General features: G+C 41.0%; 5 protein-coding genes and 1 long non-coding RNA gene across 8 annotated transcripts; 4 read left to right on the forward strand and 2 right to left on the reverse strand.

The window, feature by feature from the left end:
• Window positions 1–243: 243 nt before the first annotated feature.
• LOC137792418 (E3 ubiquitin-protein ligase RNF19B-like) lies at window positions 244–2,537 on the forward strand. Its single transcript, XM_068588084.1, has 4 exons — window positions 244–584; window positions 716–816; window positions 1,121–1,267; window positions 1,429–2,537. Exons 1-4 carry the CDS (start codon window positions 254–256, stop codon window positions 1,906–1,908), a joined length of 1,059 nt encoding a protein of 352 aa, XP_068444185.1. The 5' UTR covers window positions 244–253; the 3' UTR covers window positions 1,909–2,537.
• A 453-nt stretch (window positions 2,538–2,990) lies between these two features.
• On the reverse strand, window positions 2,991–5,690 carry LOC137792284 (E3 ubiquitin-protein ligase RNF19A-like). The gene is made up of 5 exons (XM_068587891.1): window positions 5,633–5,690; window positions 5,039–5,150; window positions 4,108–4,306; window positions 3,759–3,929; window positions 2,991–3,645 (listed from the first exon to the last, which is right to left on the reverse strand). The coding sequence occupies exons 3-5, from the start codon at window positions 4,294–4,296 to the stop codon at window positions 3,190–3,192; spliced, it is 816 nt and encodes a 271-aa protein (XP_068443992.1). The 5' UTR covers window positions 4,297–4,306; window positions 5,039–5,150; window positions 5,633–5,690; the 3' UTR covers window positions 2,991–3,189.
• LOC137792283 (ubiquitin carboxyl-terminal hydrolase 47-like) lies at window positions 5,080–9,775 on the forward strand. 3 transcript variants are annotated; one of them, XM_068587888.1, is made up of 11 exons: window positions 5,080–5,166; window positions 6,514–6,622; window positions 6,720–6,816; window positions 7,031–7,146; window positions 7,253–7,323; window positions 7,722–7,847; window positions 7,948–8,043; window positions 8,223–8,351; window positions 8,446–8,574; window positions 8,670–8,745; window positions 8,933–9,775. In XM_068587888.1, exons 2-11 carry the CDS (start codon window positions 6,565–6,567, stop codon window positions 9,562–9,564), a joined length of 1,530 nt encoding a protein of 509 aa, XP_068443989.1. In that variant the 5' UTR covers window positions 5,080–5,166; window positions 6,514–6,564; the 3' UTR covers window positions 9,565–9,775. The 3 variants fall into 3 exon arrangements, with proteins under 3 accessions (XP_068443989.1, XP_068443991.1, XP_068443990.1); XM_068587890.1 differs by having other exon boundaries at window positions 8,937–9,155; XM_068587889.1 differs by having other exon boundaries at window positions 5,131–5,166; window positions 6,517–6,622.
• Window positions 9,776–10,264: 489 nt separating this feature from the next.
• LOC137792350 (uncharacterized) lies at window positions 10,265–13,141 on the forward strand. The gene is made up of 3 exons (XR_011078093.1): window positions 10,265–10,450; window positions 10,834–11,079; window positions 12,015–13,141. It is a non-coding gene; the product is annotated as an uncharacterized lncRNA (long non-coding RNA).
• Window positions 13,142–13,737: 596 nt separating this feature from the next.
• On the reverse strand, window positions 13,738–15,827 carry si:ch211-212k18.15 (uncharacterized protein LOC563681 homolog). The gene is made up of 4 exons (XM_068588120.1): window positions 15,658–15,827; window positions 15,279–15,379; window positions 14,774–14,947; window positions 13,738–14,427 (listed from the first exon to the last, which is right to left on the reverse strand). The coding sequence occupies exons 1-4, from the start codon at window positions 15,746–15,748 to the stop codon at window positions 13,972–13,974; spliced, it is 822 nt and encodes a 273-aa protein (XP_068444221.1). The 5' UTR covers window positions 15,749–15,827; the 3' UTR covers window positions 13,738–13,971.
• A 435-nt stretch (window positions 15,828–16,262) lies between these two features.
• Window positions 16,263–17,437, forward strand: zgc:194655 (uncharacterized protein LOC794380 homolog). Its single transcript, XM_068588219.1, has 2 exons — window positions 16,263–16,477; window positions 17,198–17,437. The coding sequence occupies exons 1-2, from the start codon at window positions 16,333–16,335 to the stop codon at window positions 17,329–17,331; spliced, it is 279 nt and encodes a 92-aa protein (XP_068444320.1). The 5' UTR covers window positions 16,263–16,332; the 3' UTR covers window positions 17,332–17,437.
• Window positions 17,438–17,530: the final 93 nt, after the last annotated feature.

The following is a 17,530-nucleotide window of genomic DNA, read 5'->3' on the forward strand; positions in this document are numbered from 1 at the left end:
AAACTTATTTTGAACGTCACAACCTTCACACAAGGACATCAATATCTCCTTTTCCTTTCGTATTCAGGTAATGCAAAAGGTAAAAAAAAAAAAAACAACCAAAAAACAAAACAACAACAGTCAAGTCATTTCTGCCAACACACATCACATGACTTCACGGAAAGGACGAGGAAGCTGCCTCTCATCCAGCCTTAAGAAAGGGCGTGCAGGGTGTCGTCATTTCACAGGAGAGTCGAGGGCATGAGGAGTGAACATGGGAGGCACATCCTCAACTACACAGAGGCAGAAACGAGAAATCAGACATGTCGCAAAAAAAGACCAGACGAGTTGTGACCTTTTTAATCATGTCGTGGAGGAACGTTGTAACGAGAGGAACATAGATGACGACCCAAGGGACGGACTTGGAGACAAAAGGGACGCAAGACATGAGGACGAAAGGGACGCAAGACGTGAGGAAGAGCTGATTTCTGATTCTGAAGATAGTAGCAGTTGCACAACTGAAGAAGAAGAAGAAGAGGAGAAGAAGTTTTATGACCCTGCAGACACCACTCTTACATTTGTAGAGGGAGATGACGATTTAGATTGTAAGTAGTTAGATTACCAATTTATTTTTACCAAGCACGAGTTTTTTTTTTCATCAGCTTAACTCTTACATTTTAAATAACCTTTGCTAATATACTATAACACTGCACATCTGTTTGTTTCCGTCTCATAGTTGAGTGCTATGACTACAAGTCTCTCAGAGCTCAGATGTCCTGCGGGCACGCTGTCACTCCAACGTCTCTCACCACCTGGTGCCGCTATCAACTGGACGAGGTATGCTGCTTACGTCACCTCTATCACGAAACAATTATGTTTTAGCGACTAATTTAAACAGACAAAATGCATATAAGTTTAATTAAAAACAACAACTTTGTAGTGAAAACCTATTTTTAATATTAAAACAAACATTGCTGCATAGATAATGTATTTTTGCAGGAGAACCCGGAAGTTAGCATGCCCTGGTTGCCTGACATCGAAGAACATATTTGAATAAAGAAATTTATGTTGATGATAAGTGATTAGTTCATTTTTTTAAACTCTTTAATGTTTTTCTTTGATTTCCTTTATACTATTTAAGGGTAACAGCACATTTGTGTGCGGAGTCTGTGATGTTGAGTGGCCCTTCGAGGAGGTTTGTAAAATGGCTCTTCTGACCCCCGAAGAAATTGATGACTTTGACAAAAAAGTGTTTCAAAACACTGCCATGGATTTGGGCTTCAAATTTGTAAGTACCTCAATCACAACCATTTACAAACTGTTGTTAGACATCGTGTGTGTGTGTGTGTGTGTGTGTGTGTGTGTGTGTGTGTGTGTGTGTGTGTGTGTGTGTGTGTGTGTGTGAGAAAACAAATAGTTATAGTTTCATTCTCCTGCTTCTTGTCACAGTGTCCTGGTTGCAAGTCCCATGTGATGAGAAAGGACCGCCATAATCTGAGCGTGATATGCCCGGTGTGCACGGCTAAAAGAGGAAGGCCTTACACATTCTGCTGGCAGTGTTTGAAGAAATGGAAAGGTCCGTCTCCTCGTTCAGACCACTGTAAAAATGTTGACTGCCAGAACCCGCTTGATATACTGAAGAGCTGCCCTGAGATCACCTTTGAGGATGTGGAAGGGGTCACCGGCTGTCCCTCCATCCGTGCCTGCCCCACCTGTGGTCTGATGTTGGAGCATGACAGAACCGAGTGTAAAAACATTTTCTGTACTCGGTGTAAACTGGAGTTCTGTTTTGTGTGCCTGAAGCTGACTAAAGACTGCGCCGATGAGACAAACGTGATCACATTTTTTAATCTTTGCGCCGGTGGTGTGGCACCGAGACAGACCTCGATGCCCGTGTGGCAGAGGACGTCTGTTGACACAGCACTGTAGTCTCAAGTCATGCAAATACACCTTTTTATTGTATTCATTTGAAAGGTTCTTTCTCAGACAGGAAGTCCACCATGTACCGTCTTTCAAGAACTGTTTGAAGCTTTGCATGTAAATGCAGACGCATGTACAGAAACAAATGTTTTGGTTGATATTGAAGATATATTTAGAACAAGTCATATTCTGAGTAAATGTGTTATTGTCAAAAACTTAAACCTGGAATGACCCTTATGCTTATTACAATTTCTAACTTGTGAAACCACATCATGGAGTCATGCAGGTGCTCAACGTTTAACTCTTACACAATGGCGCCCCCTGCTGGTCACTGCTCTGACCTTCAGTTAGTCATGTATTCACTTTGACTGCAAAACAACTCCTTAACTTACTTTCTCTTCTAATCACATGACACATCCGCCTAATCATTCATGAATGTGGTTGCATCCTGGATCTGGGTAAAATAAAAGAGAGCAGAAAACCAAGTATGGAAATCATCTCTTATATAAATAAAACAGGTAGATCAAGTGCCATTCTTCTGTTATTTTAGTGTAAGAATAAACCCTTAACCAACAACTGTATATTTATTCATGTATAGAGGTATGATCATACAAATACTTTATTGTAATATTAACACATTATTGGTAAATAAATACAATTTTCTTCACTTTAAATCCAATAAAGGTCAGAAAGACAACTATGAATGAACTATTTTGTATTATTGTCTTTCATTTATTAAACCAGAGGAGAATGATGTGATTGATCATCCTGTGACAAAATACAAAACACATCCAGTTAGGATTTTCCAGTATTACATTTAATTATATTAACTAAATTAACTGAAACAATATTAATGTAAAAATCACATGAACATGCACATTGTAGTTAGTTGTGAGGTTGTGGTTAATGTGTCATAGTAATCAGATAATGTTTAATATATATATATATATATATATATATATATATATATATATATATATATATATATATATATATATATATATATGATTTTATTTAGTAGATAAAGTTTCAAAATTCATTCTGAAATCTAAGTGAACTCTTTTCAGGAAACGTTTCTTTGTGTGTCTAGAAGTAATAACGTCTCCAGCAGCTCATTGTCACGTTCAATGTAAAGTCCATCCAGAAGGAGGCAGAGTACTCCCACAATAAAACAACAATGCTTAATGTCTTTTGGCGTCATAGCGTGAGTATTTATCACATTTTGTGTATAGAATATGTTTCGGAGTAATTTAGTAAATTATTCATGAAGCACAAGCATCTGTTTCTTTTTCATTTCCTCTTCCACACGGGGACAGATGTCTGTCTGGGAGCCACACCCCCGGGACAGATCCTGTACGGGCTGCTGGTCTTACAACATTCTCGCTTCAGTTTCAGGCAGACGAAACAAAACTCGACCTGGCAGCGAGGGCAGAGGATATTTTTGCAGTATTGCTGGCTGTGCTCCACCTTCATGCCGCATGTGGGACAGACTCGGACGGAGGGGCAGTGGGTGACCCCCTCCACCGCGGGCAGGCTGATGGTATTACACGTCTGCAGGAGCTCCAGGTTACCGTCGATGCAGTCGTCGTTGTCGCAGCGGTCCGATCGAGGGCCCGGACCTTTCCACTTCCTCCGGCACTGCCAGCAGAAGTCATAGGCCTTCTTCCGATCGGCTGTGCACACGGTGCAGCGGGCGCACAGGTTGGAGAGATCCTTCCTCTCCACGCTCGTTTTACACCGCGGGCACTGATTATTGAACAGATTTTTGAAAAAAAATCAGTGCGCTTTATGCCATTTTAAATATCAAAATCTGAACTTTTCAACGTTCAAAGCAACACAAAGAGCCCGGGATTACTTACCGTCTGGACTTCACAGTATTCTGCAGCAGCCAGGCGAGCCATATTATCTTCAAAGTACTCCATTTCCTCAACAGACAAATCCGCCAGTCTGCACACCTCTGGGTACGACCACAGCTTGTTGCACTGTTTGTTCCCCTCCACCAGTGCACAGCATCGAAATTTGTAGTTACCCTTAACGCGGCAAAGAGAAGAGGAGACAGTTAAGAATTCATGGGAATTTCAGAGCAGCTGATCTGCCATGGAGGTTTCTAAGCTTTTAAGAAAACATGTTTTTACATCACATGCTCTATTGTCATCAGTCTGACTGGCGTGACACAAGCAAGATGCTATACCAACTGTCTTGAGGTACCTTATCCAGCTCGCTACGACACCAATTTGTGAGGGAGTCGGGAGTGACAGCGTGGCCGCAGGACATCTCTGCTCGGAGACAGTCATCGTCACACATTGGATCCAGTTCATCCTTCCTGTCGACAAACGTCAGGGTGGTGTCATGTGGGTCGTACTTCTTCTCCACCTGTTCCTGTCCCCGAATGCTCATTTTGATTCTCCTATAAAGTGGAGAAAAAAAAAAAGAGTCAGGCACTATGATTGCTGGCTATGATTTAAACAACACGACGTCCCACTGTACAGACGTAATATCATCACTATCATTACGATCTGAGACAGGGATTGGTATGGGACATTCTGAGAATTCATAGCCTCATGTCAAATTATTATATGGTTGACATAATATCACAATATACGGTTTAAAAAAAAAGATTTTAAAACTCCTATCATTGTTTTTTTTTTGTCTGTTTTTGGGCATGAACTGTGGGCTTAAAAGAATGCAGAATTAGGTATCAATAGTGCATGTTTGCAATGCATCCACTGAAGTACAACCATCACTGGATTACTCCTGAAGTCATAAGGAACATTGTGTTTATGATGTGACTCTAAAAATGTGTGCCGTTGTTCAGATTCTTATCAGACTGAGTCACTGAATGGGGATTTCCAGCTGGCTTATGTCCACATGAAAGAATTCATAACACCGTAGGGAAAACAGCATTTAAGTTAATACTAAAAAAAACTCGAAACATGTTCATTTTGCAGAAGAAAAATCTTGTTTGAACCAGCGAATATGTAAATCAAACGCTAATGCTCGTGGTGCCTCTTCAGAAAGCAGCGGATATCTCTCACATTGGTCATTTCAATTTATGACACACTGACATGACACATTGTTAACACAACCTGCAGTGTTACATACATGTTATTAAGATTTTTAAGAGGAAGTCGTGTCTTACCTTGGAGGAACAGTTCGTGTCTAACTTTCCTTTCCCGGCAATCCCTTTCGAGATGTCTCTCAACCCGGAAGCGCATGAAACCTCTCCAGCGTCTGACGGCAGGAGGATTCAGCTGGAAGTCAAACGCAGTGAGTTGTTAATGTGACTTTCAGACTGTGTTTTGTCCTCCTGTCTGTCTGTCTGTCTGTCTGTCTGTCGCGGTGTCTTCCTCCTCCAACCCTCGTCGTTGGTATCGAAAGTGAAAGAAGTGCAGTCGGATAAACAGCTCGGCTGCTCGGTGAGGATGTCCTCGTGCTTCTCCCTCCCTTATCGCCGCACACCCAAAACAAAGTCACCGTGTGCTATTGGACCTTAAGTTATAGTGTGCTTTTTGTCTTACTTATTTATTTAAAACCTCTTTTGGAGGCGCTGGTAGGTCTAATAATGGAGGATTGAAAGGCTGCGCGCGTGGGTTTCCTTGACACCCAAACACACCAGCTGCGTTCAATGGTTACTTCTTGGGTTCAATGTACTGTGATTTTATTCGTTGCTGTGTGTGTTTGGTCTTAAAACTATATTTTATTGTTTGACTATGTCGTTGAAATGCGAACTTACGTATCGATTTGCTTCCTCATTGTGATGTGTGTATACTTCTGGCTTCCACATGGGCTTTTTCCTGAAGTGAAAGTATACTTATTTATTGCGCATGTGCAGAATCTAACTGTTTATTTATCATTTGATCTCACAAAGAGAAAACGGAACACAAGAAGGGGCACAATGTGTGCAGTTTTATATTCTGATATATAGTTGATGCAGAGTTTATTTTTCTAACAATCATCACAGCATCATATTTGTGTTTTGTAGCCCTGTTTAAAAAACAAATGATGCAACATTTCTTGACAGAATGTAGTGCAAGTGACATTAATGGTATGTTAATGACTTCAGTACAGAACTCCAGTAAAAGTACATAGAAACTGTTTATATGGCAGAAGAAAGTGAAATATTATTCTCCATCCATCCATTATCTTAACCATCCATTCATCCATTATCCATTATCTTATTCAACATATTTAAGTATAATATTGTACGCTCACCAACGTGTTACTGAAGTAGAATTAGTCAAAAGGTCGACAAGCAGATCAATGGGAAAAAATACCATTTTAATCCAAATGTAAGTGGTGCAATCATAATATTGTCAGTGTGAGTACGTTTCGAAATAATTTATACATGTGAGAAGTATGTTTTTCACAATTATGCCAGGTAATGAAAGAAAATGACCCCTCTGCCATCATTATTAGCTAATAAGACAGTATCAAAATACATGCAAAACCATCAGAAACTAGCCCTGTAATACTATATATATCCTCTGGCTGGTTTTACTGTTCAATGTTGTGCTATTGTTGTTAATGATCCGGTTTCTGTCTTGTGAGTGTAAAATCAAGCCACCAGTGCATGCTTTCTGTCTCTCAACCTCTGCTGTATGTCTTGTGCTTCAGCAGGTTGAATCCGTACATCCGACATAAAAATGTCACTCAAAAGACATCATTATGAATCATGACCTTTTTGAAAGGTTCCGAGAGAAACTAGACAACTTCACCATCTCGGGTAAGTGACACTACATTCAAACAATGTGTCTTCTATGCTCCAGAGTGTGGCGATACTGTAGCTGCTGTGAGCCTTGTGTCACTGTTGTGTCCTTTAGATTACCACGGCTTGAACAGTCCAGGTCTGCTGTGCTATCTGAACAGCGTTCTTCAGGTGCTCTTCATGACCGAAGACTTCCGGGACGCTGTGAAACGGTCGGTAACGCCCGCTTCAAAAAATATATTTAGACAGTCCAGATCAATGGATACCACTCATGTTTGTTTAGTGGAGCTGGAGACAGCGGTGTTAGCGTAGCTTAGCACAGAGACTGGAGGCAGGGGGAAACAGCTAGCCTGGCTCTGACAAATACATTAAAAAATAACTTACTTCATTCCAATAAAGTACCGCGTTGTTCTCACTGTGCCACAGATGCTGCAGTGAAGATTTAACAACAATTGACCCGCAGCTGAAAAGACTATTTGCTGATTTACAGAAAAGTACGGCAAAAACAAAAAACCTCACAAAGACACTGGGTATCACAAACGGTAGGTTTGGATTTGAGACGTCACACTGCTCCTGCAGCCGCTTGTGAGTGAAGATCCTGCATAGACGCTCACAATGATGAATGTTTGTCCTCTCTCCTTCTTTAAGTGTATGAGCAGCGGGATGCGGCGGAGTATTTTGAGAAGATTTTGTGTTTGACCAGTCCAGAGGCAGCCACGGTACGGATAGCAAAGGAGAGGATTTGGAGATTAAACTAAATAATTGATGTAATGTTATATAGTTCGTCATTAGATTACCATTACATTACATTATTACTACTGGTATTTTCATGATCAATCCATTTATTGTTTGGTTTGTGAATTGTAAGAGACAATGAAATGGGCATACCCGAGTAAAGCTACCATTACATTTGTGCATATGTTCTGCATTTGAGTAAATATACTTAGTTACATTCCTCCACTGATAAAGAGTTAAAGAGGTCAAAGATTAGGGATGTGGATTATACTACAGGAGTTGTTTAAGTCTTCAAGTCTGCAGGAGGACATTATTTAAATATTTGTCTCCCTCCCTGTCTCCCTATCACTTATTGAACCTGTGACGTCCTTTTTGTGTCTAGATATTCAAGGGGGAGCTGAATCACAAGACCACGTGCCTGAAGTGCAAAGAGAGGAACGATTCCAGGGTTTCATTTTGGATTCTGCCGCTTGCGGTGGAAGATTTGCATCGTCAGACCTACACCGTGGTACTGCGCTTCCCTTTAACGAGAATAAGAGTTGCGTATTTTTTTCAGAAATACACAAGAAAAGACCCACGCAGGCTGAGTGAATGTACTATGTTTGCAGGAGAACGGGTTGAAGGCGTTCTTCAAGGGAGAAAAGGTCTGCGGGGACAACAAAGTGCACTGCAACCGCTGCAATAAAAAGCGAGAGGCAGATTTTGTGAGTATTCAGTTCATGTTTTGTCTTTTTTAATTTGCCTGAAAACGTTTCCATACTTTCACAAGGCTTATGTAACATTGAATACAGCTTCATGCATCTCAGTACAGTAGGTCAGACCTGATTCCTGACTCCTGATTCAGATCCACTGAAGTCTGTTGGGTTTTCATTGTGTGGTCTAGGGATGTGAGATGACACAAAGTCCAAAGGTTTTGACCCTCCTGCTGAAGAGATTCAGCTTTGACTACACGCGCAGGTGTTACGTGAAGCTTCACTGCAACGTGGACGTCCCGCACACTTTACACATGGAGGTATGCTTTTTTCATTTTTATATTCATTTTAGCAGCACATTGTTTTGATTGAACATTTCTTGAACGTGGTGACGTTTCATTTCCGTCTCCTCAGAATTGTAAGTACGACCTCTACGCTTTGGTTCACCACTTCGGGAACCTAACAGGCGGCCACTACACTGCACAAATCAACTCTTTTGAAACTCACATGTGGTATCACTTCAATGACCGCATTGTTAACAGGGTAAGGAGTTGTATTTGCAGTCCAGTTTCACAAATCCTCACACAGTTCAACAACACAGAGTTTAAGATTCACTGTTATTATTTTTAATTCTACAGGTCATTCCACCACTGTTTGGGGCTAAAAATGACTCTCTGAGGTCTTGTACAGCTTACCTCCTCATGTACAGGAAGGGTAAGTTTGCATTTACTTTATGTTTTAATGAGTTTTGTTTGCCTCTGTTTACAGTTTTCATTTAAACTCCTTTACTATTCAAGTCTAACACTGAAGTCTGTTAGCATCTTAAGGCGGGGAAGATGACATTTTCTATACAAAAGGTGCTATTTAAATTATTATTAACCTCCCATTTTTACCTTCCAAGTTAGCAGACATGCTGAAAAAGCTGATGAAGGCGACCGGCAGTCTCATGACGAGACGGAGAGAGGAGCGGCTCTCGCAGCCGAGCCGCTGAAGGACGAACGCTGCGACGGAGGGGGGAACTTGAAGCGCTCAAATAGCGATGGATTAAACAAGAGCCGTGGCCGCTGGGAACAGAAGGAAGAGCCAGACAGACTTCAGACAGACGTTGGAGCAGATGGAGAGGGCTACAGACCAAGTTTGCAAACACAAAAGGCAAAGCTAGAAAAAGATGGGACAAGAAATGGAGCCAAACCTGCAGAAGCTAAAGTTTTCAAAAACAAAAGAGAGGCAGTAACAGAGGTAAAAGGAAATGGAGCTAAACAGAAAAAAGAGGCGGGGTTCAGTGCAAACATGTGGGATTCTGATCTAACGTCACTTCACGTTTCCTCCAACGGCTTCACTTCTTCTCCACTTCCATCCCTGACGAGACACATGCAGCAGCAATCGACTGTGCACCAACCCGTCGGGTGTGACAGCGGCTGTAAACTGGCGAGCACACAAACTGGGAAAAAGGGAGAAATAAATGCTAGTCCCAGAGGGAGAAGAAAGGCTGCAGAGAGCAATGACACATTCAAAAGAGAGCCATGGAGGTGAAGAATGTATGTGATGTGTGAATTGTCATTTGAAATATAGCTCATGTGAAGCAGGACTCGTACTCAGATAATTCTTTTGACACTGTTGACTGTTGATCCTCCAAATGGCTGAAGTGAAAAGCTAACGATCGGCTACAAAGAAATTACCAATATTAAAGAGAGACTCATACATATAAGACTTTTTTTAAGGCATCTAACCAAAACCTATTAAAAACACCTATTGACTGAGTTGTTGTGTCATGAAATGTTGTTTTGTTTTGTACCTCAAGGCCTGATCTCCTTTTGAGTGGAACTACCCTTTAAAAAAACATTTTGTTAACTTATTTATTAAAATTTAACGTGTTTTGTGTCAATGAAGGGTTAACAGATATGAATGGTGAAAAAGTACAATTTATTATCTTACAATATTTCAAGAATACATTTCTAAATTACATTAAGAGCATATTTCAAAGACCACAGTTTCAGTAGTTACACACTAATATACTATGTATGTACATTTCCACTCCAATGCGACATCATTCAAGTTTCCCTTTACATGAATAGAGTCGAATACGTTTAAAAACAATAAATGAATAAGAATCAGCACTGGATGTGAGGTTTACAGGCTAGAACGTGAGTCCAGGTTAAGGCTGGTGTATATGCCTTTAATTTCAAAGACGAAAGTGAAAGTATTCTTCAGCTCATCGCTTTCGTGGCTGTAGGATCATCTCCAGCAAGTGAAGATCGTCGGAGAAGCTCGCAGACGAACAGCACAGACATGGTTGTGAAGGTCTTCATCCAAGAGACGTGTGGGAAGACCACAGAGGTCGAGGTGTGCGACGCAGAGTACGCGAGCTGCACGGTCCTGCAGCTGAGGGGAGAGATGCGGAAAAGAGCGACTCTACGAGGTGAAGGCCACAAACACGACCAGCTGCACGCTCACGACTGAACTAGCCACGTGTCGCTTCGGTCTGCGGGCTAGCGCGCAAATCATCCAGTTAATAATATCAAGTTGGGTTGTTTAATTCAACTTAAATCCCTTGGGACTTATTGTTTTGTGTATGTGCATGCAATGGTGTGAGTGTAGGGACACGGAGTGAGACTGCAGCAGGTCACTGGAGGGCGAATTAAAATGACTTCCTGTGATTGACGACATGGCATCTTTGCTGATTTGTCTTGTTGAAATGTTGTCAGTCTGTTGACTCTCTCTCTCATTCTCTCTCTCTCTCTCTCTCTCTCTCTCTCTCTCTCTCTCTCTCTCTCTCTCTCTCTCTCTCTCTCTCTAATGTAGATTGTTCCCAGCATCTGCTCTTCAGAAGAGGATATACCTTCATACTGGAAGATGCTGCTAAACTCTCTGACTATGGAATCCAGCACGAGTCAGTTATTTTCTCATTTGTTAAATCCACGAAAATAACGCTCTTCATCCCAGCTTTGACCGGTAAAATCTTTGACATCCGTCTGGATGAAGATGAGTTTAAGAGCTGCCTGGTGGAGGATCTGAAGAGCAGGATACGCGCTAAAGATGGAGTCCCAGGTTGGCAGAGTCACTTTGTATGATCACCTCCACACCTTCATGATTGAAACTTGACACTGAGGCTAACAGGTTCAAATGGGGGTACTAGTACGTGAGACTTAAAATATATATAATTATATATATATATGTATATAAATAATATATATATATAAGAATATAAGTGTAAGTTCTTCAACTGAATTGTATATATTCTATATTAGCACTTAAAGGCCTCCGTGAGCGAGTGCTTACAAAATGCCAACGAAGGAAATATTCTTACACCTGAAAAATACAATCGTACACCTTCTGAATTCAAGTTTCCCCGCTGCTATCGAAACTGAAGTAGGAGTCTTCATACCAAGTGCATCACATCACTGATATGCAGCAGAACAACAGATTCTGCAGCTGCGCCTCGAAGACACACAACATCAGTAACAACTACAGGCGTTTTTCAAAGTGTATAACTTACTCAAATAGGTCAAGGTAAGGTTTAAACTCTGCAAATGTTTCCTTTAAGTTGTCTATTAAAGGAACGGTGTGTGACATTCATGTTTTCTCTCCTGACACTAAGAATCATTGTGTCTTCGTTCCAGTTATATCTCTTTCGGGAGCGGGTCCTCGTGTTTCTACAGCAGCCCAGAAGGGACAAACCAAACACTGGTTCTAGCAAGAGCCTTTCGAGTTTTGAAGTTATCTGAAAATAGGCATGGCTCCAGAAACTCATCATTAAACGAGACCTAGTGCTAAATTATTAAAGCCGGCGTATTAACTTTACACATGAAAACAAATTGAGTGTTAATAAAGAGTAGCTCCGAGTACTAATACAGAATTTAAATTACTTTTGAAGGATTATAGGCTATATGCCCTTAGTGTAGATTTATTTTGGAGAAATGTCAGTTCTCACATTTGACCCTGTGTGTGTGTGTGGGTGTGCGTTTGTGTGTGTTTTGTTGTAGAAGACCAACAGCGACTGATCTACTTGGGCAAACAGTTGGAAGACGGCCGTACCCTGTGTGACTGTAAAATCCAGGACATGGCCATCATTGTCTATGTTCTAAGGTTGCGGGGTGGGGGGCATGTAGAGCCAGGGCAGGGAGATGGTGGAATGGGAGACAAAGGGGGCAAAAACCGAAGTAATGAAAACCTGCTGAATTTTTTTCAGAAAATGTTTAGGTCCTAACTGACTAATATGAAACAGGGATCTTGTAACCTATAGCTATATAGGAACCGTTATCTGAAGGTGTAACTCACTTTTTATACATATGATTTATCCTCTTTCAAGTTTCATTTCCTTTGATAAGCAAGAACGTGTTAACTTAAAGAACAAGTCTGTCAGAGAAGATAAGACTAAGTGGACTTCTTTTTACAATGAATTCAAAATGAATTGTTGTCTGCCACATATCAACCAGGAGATTGAAGAAGCGCTAAAGAAAGAGGTATAAATAGGAGGAGACAACAAAGAATCTGCTGTGATTTTGGTGCAAAGAGAAAGCTAATCTCCTGTGAAAGCGTCTGCTGTTTGATGTGACGGGTGTGCCTCGAACCTTAAGCTATAGACACTATAAAATGCTATGATTGCATAATGTAACAATTTAAATGGGAAGGCCATTTTCATCAATATAGTTTATTACATTACAAGATGTCATTTAATATACTGGGTGATTCTTAGCAAGTGAAATAATACTTTCATACATAATTATTCCACTCACTTTAATTGTATTTTTAATTAGTCTCAAAGCCTGTGCACACATTTTATGTACTGATTATTATCGAGAACACACGACCGTTAAACATGGATTAGTTTCCAGTACACATGAAACCACTCCTTGTTAACCAGAGGTCAGAGGTCAGCTGGAGAAGTGAAATCAGAGAAACCTCCACTTCAGAATCAATCACTTCTTTTAAATCACTTCTTAAAACCCATTTTTATAGAATTGATTTGAAGTGATGTCATCCGTTTAGGTTTTTTTTATGATCTATTATGCAGTTCTTTTGTCCCCATGGTTTTGTTTGTATGTTTTATATAATTGTTTGTTTTCTACTGTTCTTTTTGGCCATTTGATTTGGTTTTGGTTGTGTTAAATGAGTGTAAGAAAAATAAATATGACTTTGTTGGTCACATTAAACCAGTCTTCCAGTCTTAACGTGTCATCATTATTAAACATTATTTGCAGATTGACATTGTAAATATGTCAGGTGTAGTGCGGGGACAAAAGCAGCAGCTGAGAGACTGAAGCACTGACTCAGCACCTCGCGGTTTCAGTCCTGTGTGTCTGCACGCGGCAGCAACATGTGCAGTGGTTAAAGTCCGTGTGTGTTTTATTTTATAATGAGTACAGTTTATTTTCCTTCTGTAATATTCTATATTTATTGAACTTGCAACGGTTCAACAGACCTTCTTCACAGCAGACCTTTTGATTTGTCAGGAGGAGGGAAAGCGCAGGTGTTACTAATGACACTAACGACGCTCCGTTGTATTCAAGTGTCCCAGTGAGAGCGAGCCAGCAGCGAATCACTGCTTCATGCTGGAGACCGAGCAGTTTGTGAAAAAGAAACGGAGAGATGGCTATTCCAGTGAGTGATGATTATAAAGTTTAAAGATTTAGCTGCTGCGTAACTTCGTCCAACCTAGAGGAAATGTATTCACACACATCCATGAAATAGACATTCTGCATCATATAAGTTTGGGTGAACTTTATTAAGTTATCAATGATGAACCATAAACAAATATCAATAACAACTTTCAGTGGCAGCATTACAAAGATTAAGACATTGCGAGAAATATAGTAGATATGATTAATGTTATATCACAAATATTAAGTCAACACTTTAAACTTCTGTTGGCAACTAAATCTAGCAATGAAAGAACAGGGAAAGCTACGTTACAAGCAGTGACTGTGTGCACATTCGCTCTTATTTTCTTTGCCACACGGGTATGGAGGTTTGCCTTGGAGCGACACCATCGCTGCAGGCGATGAAGTAGGAGCTCGTCTTCAGGCACTCGGGAGTGAGCTTCAGACACACGAAGCAGAACTCGACCTGGCAGCGAGGACAGATGATGTTCTTGCAGCCCGTTTTGTCGTGCTCCACCCTCTGACCGCAGGTGGGACAGGCCCGGATGGAGGGACACGCGTCGACCCCGTCCACCTGAGGGAGGTCGGTGGTCTTGCAGTTTTTCAGGACCTCGAGGTCGAGGTTGACGCAGCCGTCGTTGTCGCAGCGGTCAGAGCGTGGAGCTTTACCTTTCCATTCATTCAGACACTGCCAGCAGAAATTGAAAACTTTCTTCTTGTCTGCGATGCAGACTGTGCACTGCACGTTGAGGTTACTCGGGTCCTCTCTCTCTACATAGGTTTTACAGCCAGGACACTGGAAAGGGACGGTAATGGAAAAGTGTAACATTTTGGGTAATTAGCTTTTATCAGTTATATTTATACAACTAAAGACAGGAAGTGAGGGGAAACAGCTAACAAGTCTAACGCTTTGGCAAAGTCCAACAATCTGTCTTCCTGCACCTGTAAACCAATTAACATGTATCTCTTTTGTTTAATGTATCTCTCTTTTGTTCAATACAAAAACTAAAAAGTAGCGATAGAAAAATCAAATTTCCTCAACTTTTTTACATCTTACGTCATTGTTTTTTGTGTGTTATCTGCATGATTGGTGGATATAGTAGAAATAAGTAAATCAGTCTGTAAAACACCGGGCTACTTACTGTTTTAAATTCACAGTATTCTGTGGCGGCCAGACGTGCAATGTTCTCCTCAAAGTGCTGCATCTCTTCGGGTGTCAGCACCGCCAGTCTGCGCACCTCTTGATAAGACCACTCTGCACCACAGTTCTTCGAGTTGCCTTTCCCTAAAGCAGGGCACTTAAATTTGTACCTACCCTGAAATTAAAAAGGACACATGTTATATTGCCAGTTGAAAATGTGGTAAAACAAAATGTCTGGCAGTTGAACATCCCTGACATGTAAACCAAAGGATTCAGTTTAATAAACCAATGACATCCATCCTGAATAAAAGTTCACATGTAACACTGAGGACACAACACTGTACAAATGTCCTGTTTGTACTAAAAATAGCACATGGTAGTTTAATAAGTTGTCAAAACGGTGAAATGTAGTGAAATAAATAAGTCATTCTTGGGAAAGAGTTTGAAAACTCCTCCCACATGGAGTGAAAACACCTGACTTCTGTAAATGAGATGCTGGAAAGTACCTGATCCAGCAGGCTGCGGCACCACCCGGTGAGGGACTCTGGCGTGACGGCATGACCGCAGGACATCTCTGCCCGCAGACCCAGGTCTCCCTCGTCTGGTGCTGAGGAGCACGACCACAAGAGCAGACATTGAACTCACCATTACAGTCACACATAGCTTCACATCCAACGTGGCAGGAGTTCACATGCTTTAAGAACATTGTGATAATAAAGCCTCTCATCTGCATTACATATACATATAAACAAAGTAGAATTGAACAAATAATGTGTTTAATTGACTTCATTACGATAACAATGCATGCACCAAAACACATTAATTAAGGACATCTTGCGCATATTCGACACAATAATTGTATGAAACTGTGTTTTATCTGCTTACGTAATGGATCCAGATCATCTGGTCTGTTGACAAACTTCAGAGTGGTGTCTTTGGGGTCGTATCTTTTCTCATTGGGTTGCTGAGTAGTCATCTTGTTTCTGCTCCCCGTCGACAAACTCCTTCTGCGTCTGCCGTCGTTGCGCAGTGAGAGGCTGACTGCTGTGTCAACGGCGCTGACTCCACCAAAAACCTGTTTAATTTATTTAACTTTCACTTTCCTCCTCGCCGTTTACAAGAAGTCACATGGATGCAGAGAACTGGTAAACAAGCACTATGGGCAGAGGCCGACCCTGCTGGAGTATTAGGTGATTCCCAGTTATCACCAGATGGTGACACTGAATGTATGACAGACTGCTGAATAGGACATACTGGGATCAAAAGTTATGTGCACAACACCTCAGCAGCTGGCACCGAAGAAGTTGGCATTATTGTTAAAGGTGACAATTATTAATATGAATAGTTGCAGCTATGAGTCATGTACTCTCATTCTTTCTATAGAGTCTTTCTGCTACGTGTGTATCATATTGTTTTGCACTGTGGCGAAAGTGAAAGTATCTTCGGCCCTCCTCTCATGTCTGTCATAAACGCCCCTGGAGTGTCTTTATTCTTGAGCCAACGTTGAGCCGAAAGCAGCACACAGCAACTCGCACACACTCCCAGAAGAACAGCACGAATATGGGAAAAATCTACCAGGTCATTGTGAACGGACTGAGGGGGGAGAAGATGATGATTGACCTGTGCAACACGGAAGAGCAGTTCAAGAACATGACGGTGCTGCAGCTGAAGGAAAAGATCGGAGAGAAACTCCCCGATAACGCAGGTAATTTAACTTTGAGCCACCAGTGACGTTAGGAAAAGCTTTTCAATTTGAATTTTCTTAGAAAGCAAAGACTTGATAGTGGAGAAAGTAGAAAGTACTCTGAGTGTTTACGAGAAGAAAAGTAGTAACACAATTGTCTTGCGTTCAACATTTCACTGAAGTAAAAGTATTGACAGCAAAGAGTCGCCTACTTAAAGTTCCTGTATGAAAAGTAAATGTGTCATTATGCATGTTCATATGAGCAACATTGTAATGTTTAATTTAGTGAGAAGAAACTCCTATAGCCCTTTGGCTAGTTGGTTAGGTTAATTAATATCCATACACTATAAAGTAGCACTAGAAACACGAAAAAATACCTCAAAGTTGTACTTAATACTTGGTTAAATAGTTCCCTGGGATTCAAACTGGGATTCATTTAGTAAATTTAGAAAATATCTTTTGGAGTTTCCATTGAAATACTGTTGAATCAGAGGTTCAGACCTGCATTATCCACCATTACTGTTTTTCACAGCCACATTCAAGCCTTCAACCAGCTGAGAAGAAACAGACTCATAGTGTAGTTATAAGGCCAATAATACATATTTCAAAATATATAAAATGATATTGTGATGTCTCTTTCAATGTGATTTTTAATGTCTCTCTCTCTCTCTCTTTCTCTCTCTCTCTCTCTCTCTCTCTCTCTCTCTCTCTCTCTCTCTCTCTCTCTCTCTCTCTATGTAGGAGAGGATGCTCTGCGGCTGATCTTCACAGACAAGATGCTGGATGGAAACGACGGGCTGCTGTCTGCTTATGGGATCCAGCACCTGTCCGTGATCCACATGGTGGTGAAGGTTCCTGGAGGACTGACCGCTTGACAGAGACCAACTCCCCCTGCTGCTGTTTACACGTTTTTAAAGCGTCAATGTTTTAGTGCAATACTCATTTTAATATGCTGTAAAATAAAGAAAAGTGTTGTTTTAAGCCTTTGTCTTTCATTAAGTGTGCAGATATTAAAGCTTACACTAAAGCCACATCAACAGGGTATTAATAGAAGGCAGAAAGTCTCATGTGATC

The sequence above is a fragment of the Clinocottus analis genome, unplaced genomic scaffold (genome assembly GCF_023055335.1).
Source record: "Clinocottus analis isolate CAN_PGR_092001 unplaced genomic scaffold, fCliAna1.0.p SCAF_21, whole genome shotgun sequence".
Lineage (NCBI taxonomy): Eukaryota > Metazoa > Chordata > Actinopteri > Perciformes > Cottidae > Clinocottus > Clinocottus analis.